Source organism: Curcuma longa, chromosome 1 (assembly GCF_044706935.1).
Source record: "Curcuma longa cultivar G26 ecotype Majalengka, Jawa Barat chromosome 1, ITB_CL_G26_1.1, whole genome shotgun sequence".
Classification (NCBI taxonomy): domain Eukaryota; kingdom Viridiplantae; phylum Streptophyta; class Magnoliopsida; order Zingiberales; family Zingiberaceae; genus Curcuma; species Curcuma longa.
In genome coordinates, this window is record NC_133861.1 from 10,553,449 (window position 1) to 10,577,478 (window position 24,030).

A 24,030-nucleotide genomic window follows, 5' to 3' on the forward strand; every position below is an offset into this window, starting at 1 on the left:
CTTCTCTAATGAAGATCTCTCTTCCTTTTCTTGCTCTCTTATTCGATTAATAAATTCTATCATTTATAAAGTTGATGTAATAATTTGAAAAACAAATGCTTAAGTAAAATGTACAACGTTTAATATGGAAAATTTATATTGTGAAAATTTTATTAATATGGAGCAAGAATGCATGGAAGGTAACACAAGAATAAGAACTCACGACTAGGGGTGGCAATTTTCCCCGCGGGTTCGGGGCCCCACGGGGAACGCCCATGGTCATGGGTTTGGTGGTCGGGTACTGATTGACCACATGGTAGTGGTCGGGCGGGTATGATCGACCACCTGATCGACCACCAAAAAACACTTGTTGTTTCGGGTCGGGGTTCGACCCTCGTGTGGGGAATTTGTGGTCTCCAATGATTTTGAGGCTTGTTTCACAAAACACTTGTTGTTGTTTCCTGAGAGTCGGGGATTAAATATCTCTCTCCGCGGGTTCTCACTCTTCCACGTCTTTTCGAGGATGGGGTCGGGGATGGGGGCCTATTAACGGGGGGCGGGGATTAACGCGCGTTGCCGATGCCCCATTGCCACCCTTACTCACGACAGTTGTATGACAAGTAGAAGTAACAGTGACACGACATCGCTGAACAATTTTTTGGATCAAGGCACAAAGTCTCATCCCACCAAATAATTAATAATCCATAAACATGTGGCCCCAAATTAATTAACTTGTGGACGAGGACTTCTTAAGAAGATGATCGTGTAGAACTAAACATTATTCTCCGAATTACTTTTGATTTTAATATTAATAATTTTTAAAATATCTTCTAAAATTTTATTAATGTTAAAATATTTCTTAAAAAAATCATTAGTGTTTAAATAACTTATTTATCACTAAAGAAAAACTATTTCAATAGTAAAATAAAATTTCTAAAAGACAGTTTAACGTTAATAAAAGTTAAACGGACAATTTTTTTAAAAAATAAATATTAAAAGATATTTGAAAACTTAATCCACCCACTCCTTGGTTGATTGACTTGTTCTATTTTCCTCTCTCGGTCAATCTCTCATGAACTAAATTTCTCAAGTCCACTGTTGAGCCTTCGATCTATAATCAACCTTTCGCCAGCGCAGTCAGCCGGACACTGGTGGCTGACTGGCTGTGTCTGCTCTTTAAAATTTTTTTTTATCAATCCTTAGGAATTTGAAGTTTTAGACTTACAATCGAAATTAATGCTTGGGGACTATTTTGTTTTTCTTTTTCAAAGTACTTCGATTATCTTAACATGAGTTGGAGCTAACCAGGAAAGCACGTAGCTAATGGAGTTTTCCCCTTCTAGTCAAAAGTTGAAACAATATTTTAAACTTGTCATCTTCACAATCAATTTTGCAGTTTAGTGCATTGACTAATTGGCCATTGAAGTCGGCGTATCATCCTGCTACGCTCGCAGAGCTTTTCACATGCACAAGTAAACGCACTTCATCCAGTTTATATTGCTTCCTTTAATCTTAGATGAACCGGATTAAGATTCCATTGTGAGTTTAATAATGTAGTCACATACTATGCCATTCACACGAGGTGGCATCCCAAGCTAAATTCCTTGATAGCAAAAAAAATCTTGAGAGTTTTGATAACATTGTTGTTGTTGTTCATCAAAGAATAAGATGTGGATTGTTGCAAACCAGCATGAACTACAAATTCAGGTCCAAAGCACCAGAACATCAACTATAGCAAGCCCATAGCCTTATTTGAGAGGCGAAGGGCCGTTGCCCGACCACGAATAACCATGACCACCAATGATCATAACCTTTCTGGATTTGCAGTATGGATTTACTTTGGAGTGATTCAGACAAGAAACTTTTCTCAAGTCCCATCTTCATGGGAGCAGCTGTAGCTTGTACAATTGAGAGTTTCTGTTGTCTCACCTTACATCATCTGTGGATCTTTCTGGACATCGAAGCATTTGGAATGGAATAGAGCTATAGCAGATTTCTGAAATCAAATTCATATGAGGTAAATGGTCCCAGTCTCTGTTGCTTTTCTCTTAGCAGGAGGCAGATTCTTTTATCCAGAAACCCAGCAAAATACCAGTGAGATCACTGTAGAAGTATAGCCGAATATAATACATAAAACTTGAATGGAAAATAACTAACAGTTACACATTGGATAGGAATTTTTTGCTGAATGCGCTAAGAAACAGTTACAATATTGAAATCCAAAAACAAATTTAGATCATTCCTCATAATTTGGCATAACCAAATTCTACTATGACACAAATTAAATAGAGAACTGATCATTAAAAGAAACTACTCTATAATAAATACAATGTACAGCAGGCTACTTAGTATCTAATACATACAATTACGTAGGTAAAATTTTTACTCAATTTTAATTAGCAATGTTATGATCTATTATCTAATGCTGAAATGTCTTGATATAAAGATAAAGAAAATGCTAAAACACTTTAGGAGCAGCATTTAATGTTATATAGGATATGTGATATATCACGCCAGTCACATCTGAAAACTGATAGAAAAATTAAGTAGGAAGAGGTTCCAACATATCTATTTATCGATCAAAAATGATTTATGTATATGCTATAAGAAAAGTTCTTTCCTGCCCCCTATAATTTCAAATAAGGAAATATCAATTTGTCTTCCTAAATATCGTGCTTCAATTTGGTCCCTAGAGTTATCAAATGTGAATGGGTCAGCGATAAGCAGTAGTTTTAAATGGAATCAGATAGGCCAGTTCAATTGGAGGTTGATCTGGTTCAGTTTGCTATCTAGAACCCAAAGCTGAGAAACTGATAAAAACCAGATTAAAAAACTGAAATCTGAAAAACCTATGTTTACAAATTTAAAGTAAACATACATGAAAACAATTATGTGATGGTGCAGGGTCGGGATTCATTTCTTGCAACTGCCTAACACGAGTTCAAGAACTCCTAGAACAGTTAATTGTTAATTATGCATATAGAAGTTTATACATAAGTTTGATATATTTTATTATCTATAAGTTTTTCATATTTTTTTTAAACTTACATAAAACAGTAGATATTCATAAAAATATAGATAACATTTATGATATTATTGGGCGAACCAATTCAACCACTAAATCATTGAATCAGTACACTTGCCAGTTCGATCCAGAGATGTGAAGATGACATGGTTGACAATTTGGTCTCATGAAAACTTTGAGATAATTACTGATATTCCATGAAATTTTAGAAAATTTTAAAAAATAGTCATCGAGCGTTTTCTAGAGAACTTGATTTTTTATTTTTAAATTCAAATCAAATTAGATGGTTCCTACCATGCAACATTTCTTCACTCATTTTCTATTTCTATAAAACAAATCCTGAAAATTAAAATTGTTTTGGGGTTCCTTAGCATGGTGTTAGTTTATCAGCAAATCAGGAATTATAGGAAAGATGAGTCGATATGATTTTAGTCCTGCCTAGATTCCAATTAAGTGGAAAAGAGAAAAAAGAGGATCCTACCTTGAATTCACACCCTCTTGAAGGCAAGTGAGCATTTTTCATCTGGATTGTAAAGATGGTCGAACATCATTATCCTCTAGGAGGTATTTAGGCAAATTGGCATTTGATAGTTTCAGGGATTTGAAACTTCAAAGGTAAAATTGAGATTGTTTCCCCATTTTAAAGCTTCATGGACCAATCTAAGATCTCCCTAAATTATATCCTGATAAACAAAGTAAAACAACACTGTAATAGGAAAGCACACTGGTTTGGTCCTAAAACAGTTCCTTTGCATCCTAAGGAAACTTGCCCACTGTAATGAAACTCACCTGTTCACTCTAATGACGAGTCACCAGCAACAAGGCAAACAGAAATGCCAGATATACTATTTCTCGAAACGTATCCACTTAAATCTAAACTATAGTCATCAAACTTTCAAGGCACAACACATGCTATTAGACGGACATATACTTTATATTCTAATTTAGAAGCGAGTAAGAAACTCCTGATCAGAAATGTTTGCTAGATATTACGAAGAAACAAGATACACTATCTTCAACCTAAATAACCTTTTCCCAAGTGTAATGATCCACATTCCAAAAAATAAATAAAAAAAAACAGAATTGCATTTTCTGTTTGATGAACAACAAAATCTTTCACAGATGAAAGATTTACTCGATACTTCGATAGGACCTTCCTACACAATCAATAAACAGATAGGCCTCTTCTTTCTCACCAAATCATTAAAAAAAAAATTGCAACTGGTAGCGACTATAAGGAAAACAGGATTGTGGACAAAGGGGAGGACTTGATGCATTTTTTCTTGACAATGGAATAAAAACTAAAACTTTTGCCCTTTGTTAATCAAACAAAGGGAAGGCGTAAAACAACAAAGATCTGACCTGTTTTTTCTGAAGTAGCAGCAGCAGCTAATAATCCGTTGCGATCTAGTACTTTAAACTGATAAAATAGGAGTCATAATATTTGAGCTCGGATAAATGTATGCTACCTCAGACACGAAGACATGAAATCTGGCTAGGGTTTTGCGGATTGAAGGAGAGAGAAAATGAGAAATGCATCGGAGTCAATATTCTTAGATAATTCGATTGCCATCCTCAGGACCAATTGTATCAAACACTACGTTTTACTTCCGTTATAACACAGTTATGTCGGACAGTTACGCCAACTTACATCATTACCGTTATTTTGAACAAAGTTGCTTTTATATCGGTTAGTGCCCCCAAATAAATTCGCTTACATCATCGCATTTTTTTCATACTCCAAGCGGATCGGAAGAAGCGAAGACCTCGGCTCTCTCATCTCCTTCCACATACCCGCTTCCTCCGTCCTACACGCCTCCCGTGATCCCCAGGTGATCCTGATACCATATTTTCATGTTAGTTTTTTAGATCATGAGATGCCCGATCTGCTTCCGTCATTTCAAAACATAGATTAATCTTTCTTTTCTCGCGTCGGCGCTCGGATCGGAATTGTCTTCATGTAGATCTTTAACTCTGAAGCCTTCTCCTTATCTTGGTCCTTTATTTTTAGTTGTTCGTCTTAAATACAACGCCATGCGTGTTTCTGTTTCAGATCTGCGGTTTTTTTTGCTAGATCTTTGATCCGTGTGTTGCAATCGTGATTGTTTTAGGTTTAATTAAGTTCGTGTTTTGCTCGTGATAGCTGAGGGAACTATGGGGCTCACTTTCGCAAAGCTATTTAGCCGCCTTGTTTGCGAAGAAGGAGATGAGAATTCTGATGGTCGGGCTTGATGCTGCTGGTAAAACGACGATCCTTTACAAGCTCAAGCTCGGAGAGATTGTCACCACTATTCCAACAATCGGTGAGCATTACTGTTTTTTTCCCCATTTTTAATTCCGGTGATGGTTGCTACATTTGCTTGGGAACGAGATTTGTTTTACCTAATATCTTTTCTGCAGTTATTTAGGTCGTAGACATGCATTATTTTGCCTCATGAACCGGTGATTTTCAAATATTTGATTAAGGTTTGTAATTTGTGAACGTCTTTTGTTGATATCATGTAGTTAGGATCATGGAGAACAAAGAGGATAAGGAATATACATCATGAACAACTGAGACAACTTCTGTAGATCAGCCATGTAGATCAATTTAATAATTATTAATGAAACACGATCAACCTATTACAACTCTCAGATCCATATTCAAAATATAACCAAATACATGAAATTAACAAGAGATAAAATTATTGCAACTGGATTTTAGCATGGTATGGAATGTATTGTTAAATCAAATCTTTAATATGCTTCCATAGGATCTGTTTTTGCTAGAGTAAGAGAGATCTTAGACAATTGAAAGATCTTATCATTAATCCATTGATCATTTCAATTCCATTAAAGATAAGAATTTGGAATTTTCCACGAAGATCAAACAAACAAAGATTCAACAACCAAAAACAAAGGTCAATTCTTTGAGATCCTTTCTTGAAATGGAATGAACAAAGAATCAGAGCAATTCCAATAATTCATTTTTGGATCTTCCTTGATGTCCCAGCTATTCACAGAACTTGGGATGTAGATTAATGATCACTTGCTTCTGGAAGGAAAGTTGATGAATACCCAACAGTATTTTTTAAATAGGTCTTTCTTTTTTTTCATTAAAATTAACAGTTATACTATCTGTTTGCTAAGTTAATGATCACTCCTTTTGATGACAATTATATTGATTTAAAATGCACTTTATGGATATTCAAAACATGGGTAAGGTGCAACTTGCATCACCATATGGCATTTTCATTTGGTTATTGTAGATTATTGAACATTTACATTTAGTTATTATAGATTATTTGAATATTTACATTTAATTATTGTGGATTATTTGAAGGTCTTCATGGTTTTCTGATCAGTTTGAGTGCATGATATATCATTATGTGTTTGTTAAGTGAGATGGGTCTTAATGCAGGATTCAATGTGGAGACTGTTGAGTACAAAAACATCAGTTTCACTGTATGGGATGTTGGTGGTCAGGACAAGGTATCACTACATTCTGGTTAGCCAGTATTCTCTTATCTAAACAACTCTGTTACTCTGGAAAAGTTGTTTTCTTTTGGTGACAACTGTTTCATGAGAATTCCAGAGGTTGATGGGATAATGAAAAACATGGGAATTTAATATCTAAGGTGGTATCACTGAAAATATCACTACAAATGTTACGATCCTGACATGCATAGCCGACTTGATTCTCTCATTATGATTTGTCTGTTAATAGTCACCTAGTTTACCTGTTTCTAAATCATGTTCTGGTGAACAACAGATCAGACCTCTCTGGAGGCATTACTTCCAGAACACACAAGGACTTATTTTTGTTGTTGATAGCAATGACCGAGATCGTGTTGTTGAGGCAAGAGATGAACTCCACCGAATGCTTAATGAGGTACATGTTTTAGTAATATATTCTTGCTTTCATTTTCAGAATTGACTCTGTTTCTACATAATATATTCTGGAGAACCAAAGTAGATTTCTTTGGACAGTTGAGTAATAATGGCTGTCAAATCATTTCTATTTTCTATCTTTTTTTAGAAAAAAAAAATTGTGTATTCTATGTGGATCTAGGATATTCCACCAATAATTAAGGTAAATTGTTAACAAGACAGAGAAAATATGCAGTGGTTAAATGCTGTACATACGCCTTTCCTGATTTAGTTAGCATGAAATGGAAAGTTACTCAGTTCTCTTTATTACTATTGTAAACATGCATAAATGCCTACTTGTAACTATTTTTTTTAATCTAACTTCATGTAATTCTATATTGATAGGATGAGTTAAGGGACGCTGTCTTGCTTGTGTTTGCTAACAAACAAGACCTTCCAAATGCAATGAATGCTGCTGAAATAACTGATAAGCTTGGCCTTCATTCTCTCCGTCAGCGTCACTGGTAAGATATACTTGCGCTATTTGTTTTCGTTTGATTATCTACTATAGCAGGCAACTGAAATACTATCTGTCGCTTGACAATTAATTTTTGGATTATATGCTGAACTATCAGAAGCAACTAAAAGATAATAGCAATCATAGAATTGATTTGTCACATTAAATATGGGTTTTCTGTTCAAGTTTAAAAGGTTGGGTTATTTTCTCTTCGATATCAAGAAAATTGGGTTGAAATCTGCATCCTCTCCTGGAAAACCCAGATTGGTAATCAGAATAGAAGATCAGTTTTTATATTATTGGTCATTGTCCTTTCTTTTCTTGAATAAATATTGATCAGTATTGTGTCTAGAAAAGGAAAAAAAGGAACACATAAATTGGGATGGAAGATTATTTTACAATTGTTATTATTCTTTGGCCCTTATTTCCTTGAATAAATGTTGATCCATATTTGGCTGGAAATGTAATAAGAGTAAAACAGTCTCTCATGAGTTTAAGAAAACTCATATCGGCAATTATAATAGAAGATTAGTTTACAATTGCTATTGGCCCTTATCTTTCTTTTCTTGTAGAAATAATTAACTGTATTGTGTCTAGGAAAGAAATCCAAGGAAACACAGTCTCCCATGAGTTTAAGTGGATATGATGCTAATAGGCTTTGACTGCATAATGTTAGCAGAGATTGATGGCCAGCATAGGTTGATGTCAAATAATTCTTACTGACCTATCAATTCTGATCTTGAGCATAAGAGACTGGTAAAGTCAATTTCAAAGTGTCCTGAAGTTTAGAAAAGTTCACAAAGAGACTCAATATAGTTTGCTGAGATGAGTTTGGTAGTTTAGGACGAAAAGGATAGGTTTTCTGCTTTTTATTTTTATTAACGTTTTCCTCGCAGGTCTGAAGTCAGTAGAAGTCCATCCTACATTCCTAATGAAATTAATGCCCTATTGTCAGTTTCTTGATTCTTTAGCCTCCAACTTCCAGATTATGCAAGTATCCTACTGTAAAGTGTAAGAAGTTCCTACGTTGATTCCCCTATTGTCAGTTTCTTTGGTTCTTCAACTTCTAACTTCCAAACTATGCCAAAGATCCTACTTTAAAGTTTAAGAAGTTGCTACTTTGATTTGTCTATTGCCAGTCTCTCTGTTCTCCAACCTCAAACGCCCAGATTATGCAAAGTATATCCTACTGTAAAATTTAAGAAGTTGCTACACCGATTTCCCTACTGTCAGTTCCGTTGCTTTCTCAACCTCAACTTCCAGATTATGCAAAGTACCCTACATTAAAAGTTATGAAATTCCTAGATGAATTTTTGAGAACGCAGATTTTGTTTCTTTCCCAGGTACATACAAAGTACTTGTGCTACATCCGGTGAAGGGTTGTATGAAGGGCTTGATTGGCTCTCCAGCAACATCGCCAGCAAGGTATCTACTTTTCATTTCTTCAATATGAAATCCATGATTTGTTACTTCAACAAAAAAATTCATCAGTTAATACTCCTATTTCTTACATTGCATCCTTATAATCACTGTTTGTTTACAGTAATCAAAGCTGCTTAGAGGCTCTTGTCTTAGCTGCACCGATTGCTCACGTTCATTACTCACGTTCAATGCTTTTGAGACACTGCGGACGCAAGAAAACTATCAGTGTGCCACTGTTTTTCCTGCCTTTTGAAAAATCTTAATACTTGTCTGTAGAACAAATACATGTTTGGTTGTCCCTTAATATGGTTTGTGTGATTCTCATTAACACCTTATTCCATTTCTGAAAGTGACCGGCAAATAGTAGCTTTTGCTCGTTGACATTTTTCTTTTGAAATCAGTAGCTTATGCCACTGATTTTATTTTAATCAGTAGCTTATGCCACTGATTTTATTTTCATTTGAAATCTGTCTGGATTACTCATCTTGTGGTTACATTTGCTATAGAATAGCATACATACCACGATGCAAATAATAAACTTAATCATGGTCAGTGAGATGGCAAAGGTTCATATAGGAACATATTTCCTAATTTTTCTGTTCTGTCAAAATAAGTTGTTAATAAAGTTTAGCAACTCAGGTTGCATAAAGTATAGACGATGCTGAAGATGCCTTTAATCAAGAAGCTGAAATGTAAGTGGTTAAGTGCAGTTTAGTAAGTCGTAGATGAAATGGCCATTTGTTGAACACTTGCTACGAATTACATTGAATGAAGAGTAACCTTTGAAACAGAAGCTAATCAATCAATTTCGTCTCGCTTTGATGGCATGAGTACAAAAAAAAGGGTCAGCTCAATGCCGGAGGCATTCAACAAATTAAGAGGAAGGAAAGGAGAAAGAGGAATAATTATCTATTTTTATCCTTTTTAATTGCATTCATGAAATATGTGAAATGTTTATTATTAGAAAAAATCATTTTATATGTTTGGGGTTATCAATATTTCTAAGTCATTTGGCCCAATTATTGGTTTGACATATTTGATTTTTTTTTTCAACCAATCTGATCTACTTAATTTACTTAACCAATACACTTATCTAGTTTTGCTATACTTTTGGGGACTTAATCTAGTTTTCACACAGTATGTATCTGTTCCTCCGGCACATTCGTTTTGCATTGTTTATCAAATTCAATCCATCTATTTAGAGCGATAAATGAATTAAATATTTATAAACAAATTTAATATTTAATTTAATAAAATTTTATTTATATTCATTCAAAATATATACCAATTAATTAAATAAATAAATTTAAATAATTTATTAAATTAAACAAATAAAGTTGAACATATATATTAATTTAGTTTATTAATGTTCGTGCACAATACTTTTAAATAATGTTCATCAATAAATTTTTTTTTACTATATTAAATAAAAAAATTTAAAATAAATAAATAAATTTATATTATTCAATTCAATAATCAATCAAATAAATTTAAAAATGTAAAAATTTAAACAATCAAATAAATTTGAATTGAGAATTTGATAACATTTAAATAAATCAAATTTAAACTTATAAAAAAAATCTAACTAAATTTGAATAATTATTTTAATGATTTAATTTATTTTAGACTTGAATTATCTTAATTAGACTTGATTAAATTTGAATACCATAATGTTTGGCTCAGTTTGTTTACCGTCCCTGCACTTATTTGCTTTGCAGCTGTGTCCACTTTTCATTTTATTTTTAAAACTATCTTTTATATTCAAATTCACTCCAAATATTCAATAAAGTAAGTAAAAAAAGAACTATCGATTAATGAAATTTCAATACGCTTGAAATTTTGCCTAAACCTAGCAAATGGATAGGATAGCAAATGGACAGTGGCAATAGTATTCGATTAAAACTGAATTGAATCGAATCAAATTTTTTTGAATCAAATTTTTTTAAACCGATCAAATTTTCAAATAAAAATTGAATAAATAAATCAATAAAAATATCAATTAATTCGATTTTCGACTGAATTAATTGAAATAATTAAAAATTTTAAATATTATTAAAAAATTTAGGAATTTATAAGTTTACTAACATAGAAATTTATAATTTATTTTTTTATTTAGATTAATTCGGTTTATTCAGTTTATTCGATTTAACCAAATAAAAAATTTAAAATTAAAATCAAATCGAATTAACTAATTTTTTTTAAAAAAAACTGAAATTCTGAAATAACCAAACTGAATTTTTAAATTCGATCGATTTGATCGATTTATTTGATTTAATTGAATTTTTGTTCATCTCTAAACAACATATACTTAATTATCAAACATTTAAAATGGAGGTTCCGCACCATATGGTCATCTTTAAGTCACAGTACAAACTTAACTCTCTAATACATTTTTTTGAACAAGCTGTTTAATAAAAGTTAACAAAGAGACATTTTTAAACCAACAGTTTAATATAAAAATAGTATATATTTAATAAAGTTGTTTGTGGGCAATAAAGAAAACTTAGGTTAATATCTTGTTAACTAATTTTCTATACAAATATTTCATACATTTGGACCAATAATCCAAATACTCCCTATTGAAATCAAGTACCATTTTTCATCCATTTATGACTCACTCTCAGCTAATTGTATTTATGTTCTACTCATGATTTTGTAAATCTAGTGGCGGTGTATATATGGATATTTGATATTTCTCTATTTGTTATGCCCTACGTTCTCTTAAGCAGACAATCACCATAAAAAGGGACAAAAACAATAAAAAAAGAAGACCGACCGCATTAGTAGAACGATTCGATTTTCTTATATGCCAAACATGTCCATGCAATGCAAGAATAATAGAATTTGACATCATGACAATCTTACTGCTCGACTTAAAAAGTAAGTTTTTACTTGACATGAAAAAAATAATTTTCGTGTAGATTACGCAGAATGAGAGATCAAGAGCTCACATCATTTCCATTGGCATTGTAAGTGGATTGTGGAATAATTGTAAACTCTATCCTGCTGGGAAGATCCTCCGGACGACGACGTAAATTGGGGCACTTAGAGTCGACGTAAATATTTGAGAGCTTAGGAAAATTATCACCTTCGAATTCGCACAGCATGTTCAAATCAGGCATGTCTTTGATCATAAGAGTTTCCAGAGATGGAAAACCCTTCATGTTCTTCAAGTTTCTCAGTTTCTTCATCCCTTCTATATGCAAGTGCTTGAGCTTAGGTAGCTGCCCAAGCGATGGCAAGGATTCACACTCTCCTGAGCAAGATAACCTCACCATTTCTAGACTTGAGAAAACACTGTTCTCCAGCCAATCTGGAAATTTGCTTCCGGGATAATTCAAAATCCACAGGCATTTGAGATACTTATATGGCCGTAATCCATTGACAACTTCCTCGCAGATATTCTCACCTTGTTGCACATTAGAGGTGTCGCCGCTCCATCGCAGCATCAGCTTGTCGATGTGCTTCTCTCCCAAATTAGCTTCTCTGGCATCACTTGCATTAGTAATGTTTTCAAGCTTGCAGATGCAGAGCTCTCCTCGAAGATCCAAGTTCTTTAACTCCCTTAGGTTGCAGCCATCCACATTATTGGTCACCGTGAATCTTGACAATGTCATCAGAGAAGTCAAGCGATCAATTCCAGTAGGCATCGAGTTCAAATCGTTAATCTGTTCCCAGTCAAGATGCAAACCCAGATGCCTTAGGTTGACTAAGTTACTTGTCCCTTCGGGTAACGAAGAAAGATTGGAACAAAAATTGAGCTCCAAGGTCTGCAAGTTGTACAGGTCTTTCACCGACTCCGGCAGCTCTTTGACACTGGTTCCCGAAAGGCCAAGATATCTCAGGTGAACTAGCTTGCCAACTGAATCTGGCAAATTTTCTATGCCACTGTTGCTCAGATCCAAAAGCCGTAGGTATTTTAATTTGTCAAACAGATCTTTTGGAATCCCGACCATTTCTATCTTGGATTCATTGCAAAATTTCAGTGCCCTCAAGTGCTCCTGATGGTATATTTTCTCAAACAGTATTGGGACGTGTTTTCGATGAAGTAATGATGCATAACGAAATTGTCCAGATGAAGCATTCAACTTATTGTCTTCCATAACCAGTAATTCATGCTTAGACAGTAGGCGTGCAAGATCATGAATCAGGTTGGGCATTGTGTACTTGCATGTAGTTCCATCCGAACATTTGGTGGAGCGTTCGAAGAATGACATCCACAGAAGGTAGTCAAAGAGCCTGCTACCAATGGCTTCCAGTCGTCTCCTTCCATTTTGCTGAATCAAACCTTCTGCTATCCACATCCTCACCAGCTGATCTTTGTCAAACTCAAAATTATCTGGAAAAATAGAGCAATAAGTAAAGCACTGCTTCAGTTGGTAGTTCAAGTGATGGTAACTTATCATGAGACTCGGCAAGATTTGAGGAGTCTTATTGTCTTCCAGAGCTAGCATTTCATCAAGGACGATCTCCCAGTTGTCAACAGTAGTTTCGGAGCTCAAGAGTTTGCCGAGTGAGATTGCGGCAAGAGGCGAACCCCTGCACCTGCCCACTATTTGTTCACCGATGTCTTTTAATTGATCGACGTCCTCTTTAGCTTGGGGAAATGCAAAAGCATTAAACAGTTCTCGGCAATCATTCATCTCGAGACCCTCTAAATGCATCGAAGGCATATTGGCCACCCGCCTCGAAACTTCTTCGTTTTGAGTCGTAATCAAAACACTGCTTCCTTTGGCTCCCTCCAACAGAGGAAGGCGCAGATTGTCCCAGAATTTGAAGTCTTCCGCCCAAAAGTTGTCCAGCACGAGCAAGAATTTCTTGCCCTTCACAAATTTCTTGAGACGATCTTGCAGGTGGTTTAGGCTTGGAAGCTTGCAAATTTTCCCGGTTATCCCCTCGATGATCTCTTTAGTAGCCCTTGCGGTGTCGCACACTTTTGGCAAGGACACCCATATCGTCATTTCAAAGTGCCGCTTGACACCGCTAAGAGATACAGTGGGGTCTGGGGAAACATCCTCCCGATCGCTTTCAGAGAAATGATCGAAGACCAATTGAGCGAGCGTGGTCTTACCGATTCCGGCGGTGCCGTAGATGGCAATCACACGAAGAGGCGAGCTCGAATCGGCTTTCAGATCGGCCACAATCGAGTCGCGTTTTTTGCTTCTCCCGACGATCCTCGATACATCCAAAGATGCAACGGTTGGAACAAAGACCGCCACGTTCGGGCCGTCGTTTCGCTGCCTCCCATCGGAGGGCTTCAATCGAAGATTCTTCCGGCTCTTGTAGATCTCGTCGAGTCTACTCTGGATCTTGGCAACCTCCGTCGCAATGTTGTAGCGCCTGACGAGGCCGGTGTCGACGCCGAGAGATGGGATTGGGATGCCGTACCAGGATCGCTTCCGTTTGTGGGAAGGAGCTTCCTTGGAGTGCTTGAAGACGTCGATAAGGGTCTGGAAGCCGTCCAGAAGGTCGTCGGCGTCGAACCCGACAGTCTTCAGCTCCCGGAGCCAGCCCTTGACGGCTTCGTCCTCGATGTGGCGGCGCTCCTCGGCATCAATGAGGAGGAATTGGATCCGCTTGTGGGTTCTCCTAAGCTTGTCGATCTCATCCTCGAGGCCTTGGAGGCGGGAGACCTCGGTGTAGGCTTTGGTAAGCAGAAATTCGACGAGCTTCTTGACCAACTCCGGGAGGCCGAGGTTTTGGAGGACGGTGATCCAATCCATGGCAGGGTTGAGGAGCGGGGCGAGATCGAAGGAAAGGAGGAAGAGGGAATGACGCGGATTGACTTCACTTTAAAGTAGAAGTCTACGGTCTACCAGTGCGACGTGCGAATAAATTTTGGGACAGGAAGGTGCGCGGAAACTGTAAATGATAGACAAAAACATTATGCCTAGCTGGAATTTGTCTACGAGCAAAAGTCATATTTTTCTTAAATCATAAAAAAAAACATTCTATTTTAATAATAATAAAAATTAAAAAAAAAATCATAATAGATTGCACAAATTTATAGCTGGTTCAATTTTAAAGTTAACATTAAATCCAGGTCGTAGATTGAATAAGTGCTTTAGAGTTTAGAATTTAGGATAGGATTTAGGATTTACATTTAGGGTTTAAGGTGTAGGGTTTAGAGTTTAGGGGTTTAACGATCGACCGTTGATTTTAAAATCGAACGGTTCAGATTTCTGTCATAAATTTGTGAACATTCTACTGTTTAATTTTTTTATTAAAAAACATCCTTCTGTATAATTATTTACTATATTATATTACTATTTAATATTATTATTTTATATCTAAATTTTAAATTAATTAAATATTTAATATTATAATTGTGTAATTATTATAATATATATTTAATCTATTTAAAAATATTTATATTATTCATTATACAAATATAATTTTTTTTAGAGATCCACATTCTTCGATTAAAATTAAACTGAATCAAATCGAATTAATCGAAAATCAAATAAATCGATTTTTTTAACCAACCGAATCAACTGAATTTTTTAATAAAAATCGAACAAATCGAACCAATATTTTATCGGTTAATTCAGTTTTCGATCGAATTAATCAAATTTTTTAAATATTATAAAAATTTTACTAAATTAATTAACTATTTATAAATTTATTTATTTAAAATTTATAAATTATTTTTGTAATTCCATTTATTCGATTTAATTAAATAAGAAATTTTAAAATCGAAATCGAACTGAATTAATTAAATTTTTTTAAAAAAAATAATTAAAATTCTAAAATAATCAAATTTTTTAATTCAATCGGTTCAATCAATTTATTCAGTTTAACTAAATTTTTACTCACCTTTAATCCACGGTAACTGACTCTGATTCAATCAAGGTTCAACTCTTGAACATTTGGTTCGTCACCTCCTGCCCCTTATTTTTCATTGTTGTAGTACAATACATTCTTCAGTGGATAACTCTCATCTTTCCCCTTCGTCATCCCTCGTGCAGTAATTTATCTTTACCGTGGAGACTATTAGGATCATCTTTTATTAAAATAAAATAATTTATCTTCCGTACCTTTTCCCTTCAGCCCAAATTTATTGCTATTTTCAGGTTCCAGCTTGCACCAACACTACAACCTTGTTTTTTTTTTTTTGTCGGATGGTCTGAGGAATGGGCTGGACCATCACAGTCTGACCCAATACAGTTTAAGTTGTGTGTGCAGTATTATAGTCCATCAAAATTTGGGTCGAGCTGTGTTGAGCCTGACCTAGACAAATAGATCGAATTGTGTAATAAGTGTCAGCTCACGTCCGAAATCAGGTAGGGGCTGGACTTGAACAGTGTCAAGCACGAACCATGTGTGGAATCGAGGCTGTACTTGTTTAGAAGTTATGGATATTTTTAATGATAAATAAATCTGTAAAAAATAAAATCTCTTAATTAAAAAATTACTATTTGGTTAGTATTTTGGTAGACCTTACTTTATCAAATTAATCTAAAAAATTATTTATTATAAATGCTATTTTAAAAATAAATATAAATCTTCTTTTTTCTATTTTTTATAATTTGTAAAATTCTCAAAATTTTCTATTATTTATTTTGCTTATACATTTTTTAAAATAACTTTTGGCCTAACAAACTTGGGCTCATACTCACTCACGGGGACATGGATAAACATGACTATATATAAAACAAGTGAGTGTTACATCATATGATATGACCCTTAGAACATGTTTAATTGAAAGTACTTTAGTTATCTATCTAAGGTTATAATTATATTGTTTAATCCTATTTGGTTAAAGTAATGAGTGATTCTCATGTAATTGAACATACCCGTCATATTAACAAGTGGAGGCATATGACTCGGAACATGATTATTTCGGAAGTGTGAGGTTTTATACGATTTTGAGGTTCATAAAATAATTATCAGAATTATCCTCTGATTTTTTTGCCTTTTGGATAAAAATACCCTTAAAATTTTATCAAATCTCAATATGTTAGAAATATAACCAAAACCCTAGCTAGTTGACTGTTTCTTCTCTTTCGCATAAATCTCCTTCATTTTCATTTGAAAACGCCAACTAGTTCTCACATCTCTAGATCCATTCATTTCAGAAGCTTGCCGCCGATGAAGAAGTAAATTCTTGCTTTAAATTTTTTTGACTTTTAACTCTCTTATTTTACCTTTTTTTTGGGATTTTCCACCTCACTTTTCCTATTTGGTTCGCTACCCTTTTTACATCTCGCTCCACATCTACCATCTACAAGTATTCCATTGATATGACTCAATTATAAGTAAAGTAAAAGATGAAAATGATTTTTGTACTCATTATATGCATGAAGATGACGGAAAATAAGATATTTATGCTTTTATTATTGAGAAAGCGCTGCTAGGTTCAAAAAGAGCATATCATATGTTGATCAGGCATTGTGTAGATACAATATTAGGTCTATAAACTTAAATGAGATGATTTTTCATAATGATCAATAATGTGTTAATAACTATAGGATAAATAGAAGGTCTTTAGTCAAATTTTATAATTTGCTAATGATTTATAAAAAATTAAAAGAAAATATAATATGTAAATTAATGAACTTGTAATATATTTTCTTCACATTATTACATATAATGTAAAAAATTGGATCCTAAAATGCCAAACAACTAGATCCGACAAGACAATTAGTAAACAATTTCATTTAGTTAATTTGAACTATAATCTAAGGTTATACAATATTTTACTTAGGAAGCAAAATCAATCCCAGAAAATTACTAGGATGAATGGTGGAAATGATTTATGGTACAAGTAGATAATTTCCATAATTTATAATTTAATTATTTTAATATACACAATAAATTAATTTAATTTTATGATACTTCTTTTAGTTTAGGATTGTTTAGGAGCATTAGATGAGACTTGTATTGAGATAAATATCACATTAGTTGATAGACCTATGTATCAAATCAGAAAAGATGAAATTGTAATCAAGATCTTGGATGTATGCACACCGAACATGTAATTTAACTATGTCCTACCAGGTTGAAAAGGATCTGCAACAATAGTAGAATCTTAAGTGATGTTATTAGTAGGAGAAATGACTTAATTCTTTAAGGTACTTAAATTATAAATATCATAAAATAATAGTCATAGGACATTAGTTAACAAATATTTGATTTTTATATATACATATATTAAGGGTTAATTAAATATAATATTATATTTGGATGGTTTAATTTTATATTTCAATGAAAGGAAAGAGTCAAAAGAGGACGACCAAGGATGCATCATCTTCATAGCCAGTTCTATAACCCAGCTGAATAAGTAGAAACTTCAATGCCAACCAAGCCAACAAAGTTTAAAAGAAAAACTTATATCACCAAACACTTTGGATAAAACAAGAGGATGTTGTATTTGTTTGTTGATTGGTCTTGTTGAGTTGAGCAAAGATTAACTTGGAAGAATGAGAATGATTTTAGAACTGGGTACTTGTTGCAATTTGAGAAACTCATGACTGTTAAAATGCCATCAAGCAACCTGAAGGTTACCCGTCATATATATCGAGTCACAGTCTAAGCTACTGAAGAGGCAATTCTATACTATTAATGAGATGTTAAATAATAGCAGTGGATTTGGATGGAACAATGTTAAAAAGTGTATCACTACAACAAAGAATGTCTTTGATGAATTGGGTTAAAATAACTTTTTCTATTTTTATAATTTTGTATGTCTTTAATGATTGTGAATTTTTTTCTAATGATATATTTTTAATTTAGAGTTATCTGACCATTATTGATTTAAGAACACAGAGTTCCCCCACCTTGATGACTTGATGTTTGTGTGGGAGAAAGATTATGTCACAAGAGCTAATACAGAAATCCCAACTGATGCAGTAGAAGTGATATATAAATTTATACGATAAAGAAATTGACACATTTGAACATGAAATAGATGAACAACGTACCTACACCGAAATATGCTTCCTACCATACACCAACCTACAACGAGAACATTAATAAATCATAATTTTTCTTGACAGTTAGTTGATAGAATCAACTTGATCATTACCTATAGTTGGGATGATCTTGCTCTTTCCCCCAGTAATTACTCCCTAGTTGAATGAAGTTGCTCGCATATGTACAAAGGATGATACAATAAAATATTAAATTAAATTATATACTAAAATCTTCAACAAAAATTTTTTTTTATAGCATTATCTATGGTTGAATCAAATAGTATTATATTTTATTTTAATTTATGTTTCATAATCTTAATTAAATGATTATCTAATAATTATATAATTAAAATTATACATGATAATTTAATTTGAACTTAACATACCTTTAAAGGTGATATGTCTCAGCCTGACAAAATAGTTAAACAAACCAATCAAACTCATGTTATATGCCCGAATAACACAATAGCTATGGACCTAATTAATCAATATTCGTCCACTGTCTCTATTAGCATCCTAACAAACGCTACAATGTCAAAGGACTTAGTCGTACGTAGCATGCCTCCATCCTAATCCTAATGTGGCTGATCGCCACGCATCTCTGTGAACTTCAAAATAGTAACCATCGATCATCTGAAACTCTATGCACTAGGGTAAAGAAAGGAGTGATCTCCAAAAACGACGAGTTGAAAGGATTCTCACTATCAAATGCCGATCATGTTGCTTTGGCATGTTATCGTGTCTCTTCAGCACTAGCATCAACTGTGACAACAATTCCTTGTCATAACCCTAACTAGGTGCCAATAGCAAGATCAAACGACCATGCCCCTACTCCTAATACAAGATCGCGTAGCCACGATGAATCGGCTTCTCCAGTACTGCAAGATCATGCAGACACAATGATGATCAGTGTCTCCGCTGTGGAGAGGTGTTTGTTCATCACTGGTGCCGTTGCTCCTTGTCAAAATGATCATCGACCGACCATATAAGCGAATGTTATTAGCCTCCTCCGTTCGATTCCTGATCTCAACTGCTCACTCCAAATTGATGATCTTTTGTGCCTTAATGTTTAAACAAAAAAATGTAAAAACTTCAGCTTAATTTGATATAGAATGGAGAAACAAATTAGCTTTACCTTGAAGCGCGGATCGTAAAGAATCACCGGGGAAAAATCACCAGAGTAAAACAACAGAAAGAGAAAAAAAAACGTGGGAGGAAAAGAAAATAATGATAGACAGTCTGGCGGCTGCAGTCGGCGGCGGCAGCTCACGGTTTTTTTTTAAAAAGAAAATATTAGTCGTGTTTTATGTAGTGTCATGTCTATTTGACCTTAATTAACTACTCACTGTATATCCTTTTGGTTGAATAATTAAGTAGGTATTTTTAATTTTTAATTTTTATTTTTAATAAAGTATTTACCAGGATAATTATTGAATCTATTATAATTCCTCTCCTTCTATTGCTGTTGATTGTGTTCTTTACACCTGATGCAGAGAGTCAAGTTGGGTGACGTGGCTTTTCTGTAAATCTCCCAAGGTCAAAGTTGAGATCGAGGTGTTGCCCGTGTTCTTTGTCTCATCTCGGCCCACGGTGTTCACCTCGTTCCTTGCCTATCATTGCCACTCTTGCCTTGTCTCTTAATGTCACGGCGAGCATCCCCTCTCGGCAAAGGAGGGCTTCCATCTCGTCTCCCGACGTCTCGGCAAATAGTCCCTCTCTGTAAAGAAGGACTCTCATCTCATCTCCTGAAATCCCGGCAAGCAACCCCTCTCGACAAAGGAGGGCTTTCGTCTCATCCCCCGACGTCTCAGCAAATAGCCCCTCTTGGCAAAGAAAGACTCTCGTCTCGTCTTCTGACGTCCCGGCAAGTAGCCCCTCGCTGCAAAGGAGGGCTTCCGTCTCGTCCCCCGACGTCTTGGCAAACAATCCCTCTCGGCCAAGGAGAACTGGCCTTCATCGATTAACCCTACTTCGGCTGTTTTCTGTGAGTCAACCTCACTTCCGCATACGAACCCGACCACTCCACCTCTGTCAGGCTAGACTTTAGCTTCAACTATGACTCACTGACACTAGCTTTAGGTGTCGCTGCTATAAGAAGGATGTGTCAGCCGGTAGCGTAAGTATGGTTTCTCCTGACATCGGTCCTTGCCATGCCATCGCATTAAAGGCACATCAAGCCGTTATATGTTCCTCTAATCTCGTGGCTTGCACGCATTATCAAAAGGAAGATATGGGAAATCAGACTCGAGCTTCCCCTACACGCGCGTCTCCCCTATGCACACAGCTAAAAATAGAAGAGACAGAATGAAAGTCCTTTTTGTGATTGTGTATGGGCCCGAGGCGTACAACAGCTGACTTTACGTACGAAACCCTCAGGTTGGTTATAAAAGGAGTAACTCACCACCATGCAAGAGGTCCGCTTTCTGAAACTCTCTCATTACTGTTCTTACTTGTTTTTGATTCCCTACTTCATCGGAACCCTAACTTGAGTGTCGGAGTGGCTTAGCGGGACTCCCCGACACCAATCTAACCTCTTTTGTGAGTGCCTTTCAGGAACCTCTTAGCATTAGATCGCTACGGAAGTCCCTCGTCTGGCCTGGTCACAAGATTGTCTGCGTCGAACTGTTCATTGAGTGGTAGTTTGATCATCCGCGGTATTTAACCAGAACAACACCATCATGGGAGAAGCCATGGAGTAGTTGATACAAAACATCTCATTTCTCATCCATCGTCGACTTCATTACCTCGTCGGCTACAAAAACTACCGATTTGATGCTTCTATCATGTTGTGAGATACCACAAAAGCTAATAGAGACATAAAATATTTTCTAAATGTAACAATATGCATGTCCTATGGATGCCATACTATATATCTTTTAAAAGAATTTAAAGGATGTTAGATTTTAAAAGTATATATAAAATATTAAATTCCAAAATATTAAAAATTATACTAAAATTGTAAATTAGTTTTTTTTTTGGCAATAAACCTATATATCCGTAGTGAAACTTTACCCAGATTCTGTTAAGCAGAAACATGGCAGAATGTCAACTGAGCCAAACCAACAATCCAACTCAAAACAAGCAAGCCACCTAATTAATAGACCTTTTAAATATCAGAAGACTCTGCGCGAGTGACGGCAGAAAGACTTCACTATTTCCCGAATCAAGTAAATTTCACTTGGCGGCGGCGGCCAACTGTTGGTCCCGGTAGTAGCTGAAAAATTCCACTGTCTTTTCGCGAGGTGGCAGGTTGTCCCTGATCACGGGAACGCGGAGGAAGTCGTCCATCCACGCGGCGAACCGCGGCAGCTTCTTGGCGTCCATCGCCGTGAAGCCGGCGACCTCTTCCGATACCCCCAGCCAGAACGCCAACCATCCGACGGCCAAATCTGCGAACCCAATCTCCACCCCGCCGAAGAACTTCTTTCCCTCGAGCTCCTCGTCCAACCTCTGCAATTGTTCTCGTAATTGCTCGATTGCTTCCGACCGCTCCTCGCCCCTCGCGAAGAAAGCTTTCCTCGTCGCTTCACGACACTGTAGCACAAGTTTATCGGATCAAGATCTCTAATAATTACAAACAAAAAAAATTCAAATCAAAAAATTTATTTTTATGGAAAAACTGAAGACATTTTCTTCGGCGAATTTTGCCCAGAAGCGCGCCGAGGCACGATGGTAGGGGTCTCGGGGCAGCAGCGGCGTCTCCAGCCATGTCTCATCGATGTACTCGAGTATGAGGAGAGAGTCGGTGACGGCGCGGCCGCAGTGGAGGAGCACGGGGACCTGCTTGTGGATGGGGTTATGGCGGAGCAGGGCGGCGCTCTTGTTGGCGAGGTCTTCCTCCACGTACTCGTACTCGATGCCCTTCATCTGCAGCGCCCACTCGACGCGACGCACCGCCGGGCTCGCCCACATCCCCAAGAGTTTCACCTCCGCAGCCGCCGCCACCATGGCCGCCGTTATTCAAACCTCACTAGCTCCCGCAATCTATAATCTTTTGCAGGGATTTTGCAGCTGGGGATCTAGATGCAGACGGCGTTTTATAGTTGGAGAGGCGAAATCCATCCATCCATCCATCAAGATATGCCCATCAGTCCATGCCTCTCCGAGAGTCGAAGAGCCGACAGATAAAGTTGGAGTAGAATTGCTTGGATGCTATGACTGCGAGAGCAATTTAATTCGAGGGGAAGACGATATGGTTGTAAAGTGATATATTCATGTGGGATAGCAACATATACAGTCAAATTATGGATCATATCGCTTATTTTGTAATCGAATATTTTACCTTTGCTACAACTTAAACATTGTCCGTACAAGTCTTTATCACAGAAATATTATCAAAGTTATAAGATCCTTCGCCACAAAATTGCTGCGGTAGAAGATCTCTTTTACTTCAGTAGACTTTTAGAGGACTTCAATTTCACTGTGGGGGTAGCTAGTCCATCCAAACTTGAACGGAATACATGCAGCAGCAAAGCGCAGTAGAGATTTATCTCTCGTCTCATTTAATTATTTAAAGATTTCTTTCACTTCAGTAAAAAAAATGAAATTCGTCATCCGTTAATAATTAAAATTAATTCCTCTAAGCTCATGAATGTCAAGTTAGCGGTGGTAAATCATGTGCCTTCCAGTAGTTGAAAGGCCGGCCATCGTATTCACAGGTCCATTCTGCAACATGTCAGATTTATACATGGGCCTTGTTTGGCACATGCTATTCTTGTCCTATCATGGGACCTGATATTATATATATATATACAAATTAAATGCGAATCCTAGGAAACTCGTTTTCAACATTTAGCTAGAATTTTATCTTAAAAGATTTCAACGGGATTCAATGCGAAAAAGATTACCAAAATAAAAACGACGAATTTCTTTTTTATTATTGTTCCTGTTGAGATCCGCTCCTGGATGCACCGACGCTTTCTCAGTACCACGATCAAATAGGATCCGACGAAGGGGAGGTCGTGAAGCTGCTCGAACCTGCAATCACAACAATCGTGAGAAGGAAGGTCAGGGGTTGCTCTGATTCGACCACTCCGATGCTTAAGTTAGTCCATGAAAGAGGAGGAAGATGGAGTAGAAAACGAACAGTAAGTCTGGAAATGTGAGAGCGCATACCTTTCTCTGCAAGAGGACTGCCCTTATATACTTGTAATAGGCGTTGTGTCACGTCGTAAGCAAGGTGGCTATCCCATCATCGGTAGGGCGTTGTTAGAGAGAATGAGATATTCAAGGCCTATGTGCCATCGTTGACTTGCAATTGAAGAGTCATTTCACGTACATCTGTTTTTTAAAATATTAAATTAATATTTTATCTCATTTTAAAT

General features: G+C 35.8%; 2 protein-coding genes and 1 pseudogene across 2 annotated transcripts; 1 reads left to right on the plus strand and 2 right to left on the minus strand.

Annotated features, from left to right (window-relative positions):
* The first annotated feature begins 5,158 nt into the window (after window positions 1-5,158).
* On the plus strand, window positions 5,159-9,120 carry LOC141830195 (ADP-ribosylation factor 1-like; annotated as a pseudogene).
* A 2,573-nt stretch (window positions 9,121-11,693) lies between these two features.
* On the minus strand, window positions 11,694-14,534 carry LOC141830093 (putative disease resistance protein RGA3). The gene has a single exon (XM_074717613.1). The coding sequence runs from the start codon at window positions 14,513-14,515 to the stop codon at window positions 11,732-11,734; it is 2,784 nt and encodes a 927-aa protein (XP_074573714.1). The 5' UTR covers window positions 14,516-14,534; the 3' UTR covers window positions 11,694-11,731.
* Window positions 14,535-21,778: 7,244 nt separating this feature from the next.
* On the minus strand, window positions 21,779-22,856 carry LOC141844202 (glutathione transferase GST 23-like). The gene is made up of 2 exons (XM_074732236.1): window positions 22,334-22,856; window positions 21,779-22,240 (listed from the first exon to the last, which is right to left on the minus strand). Exons 1-2 carry the CDS (start codon window positions 22,652-22,654, stop codon window positions 21,881-21,883), a joined length of 681 nt encoding a protein of 226 aa, XP_074588337.1. The 5' UTR covers window positions 22,655-22,856; the 3' UTR covers window positions 21,779-21,880.
* Window positions 22,857-24,030: the final 1,174 nt, after the last annotated feature.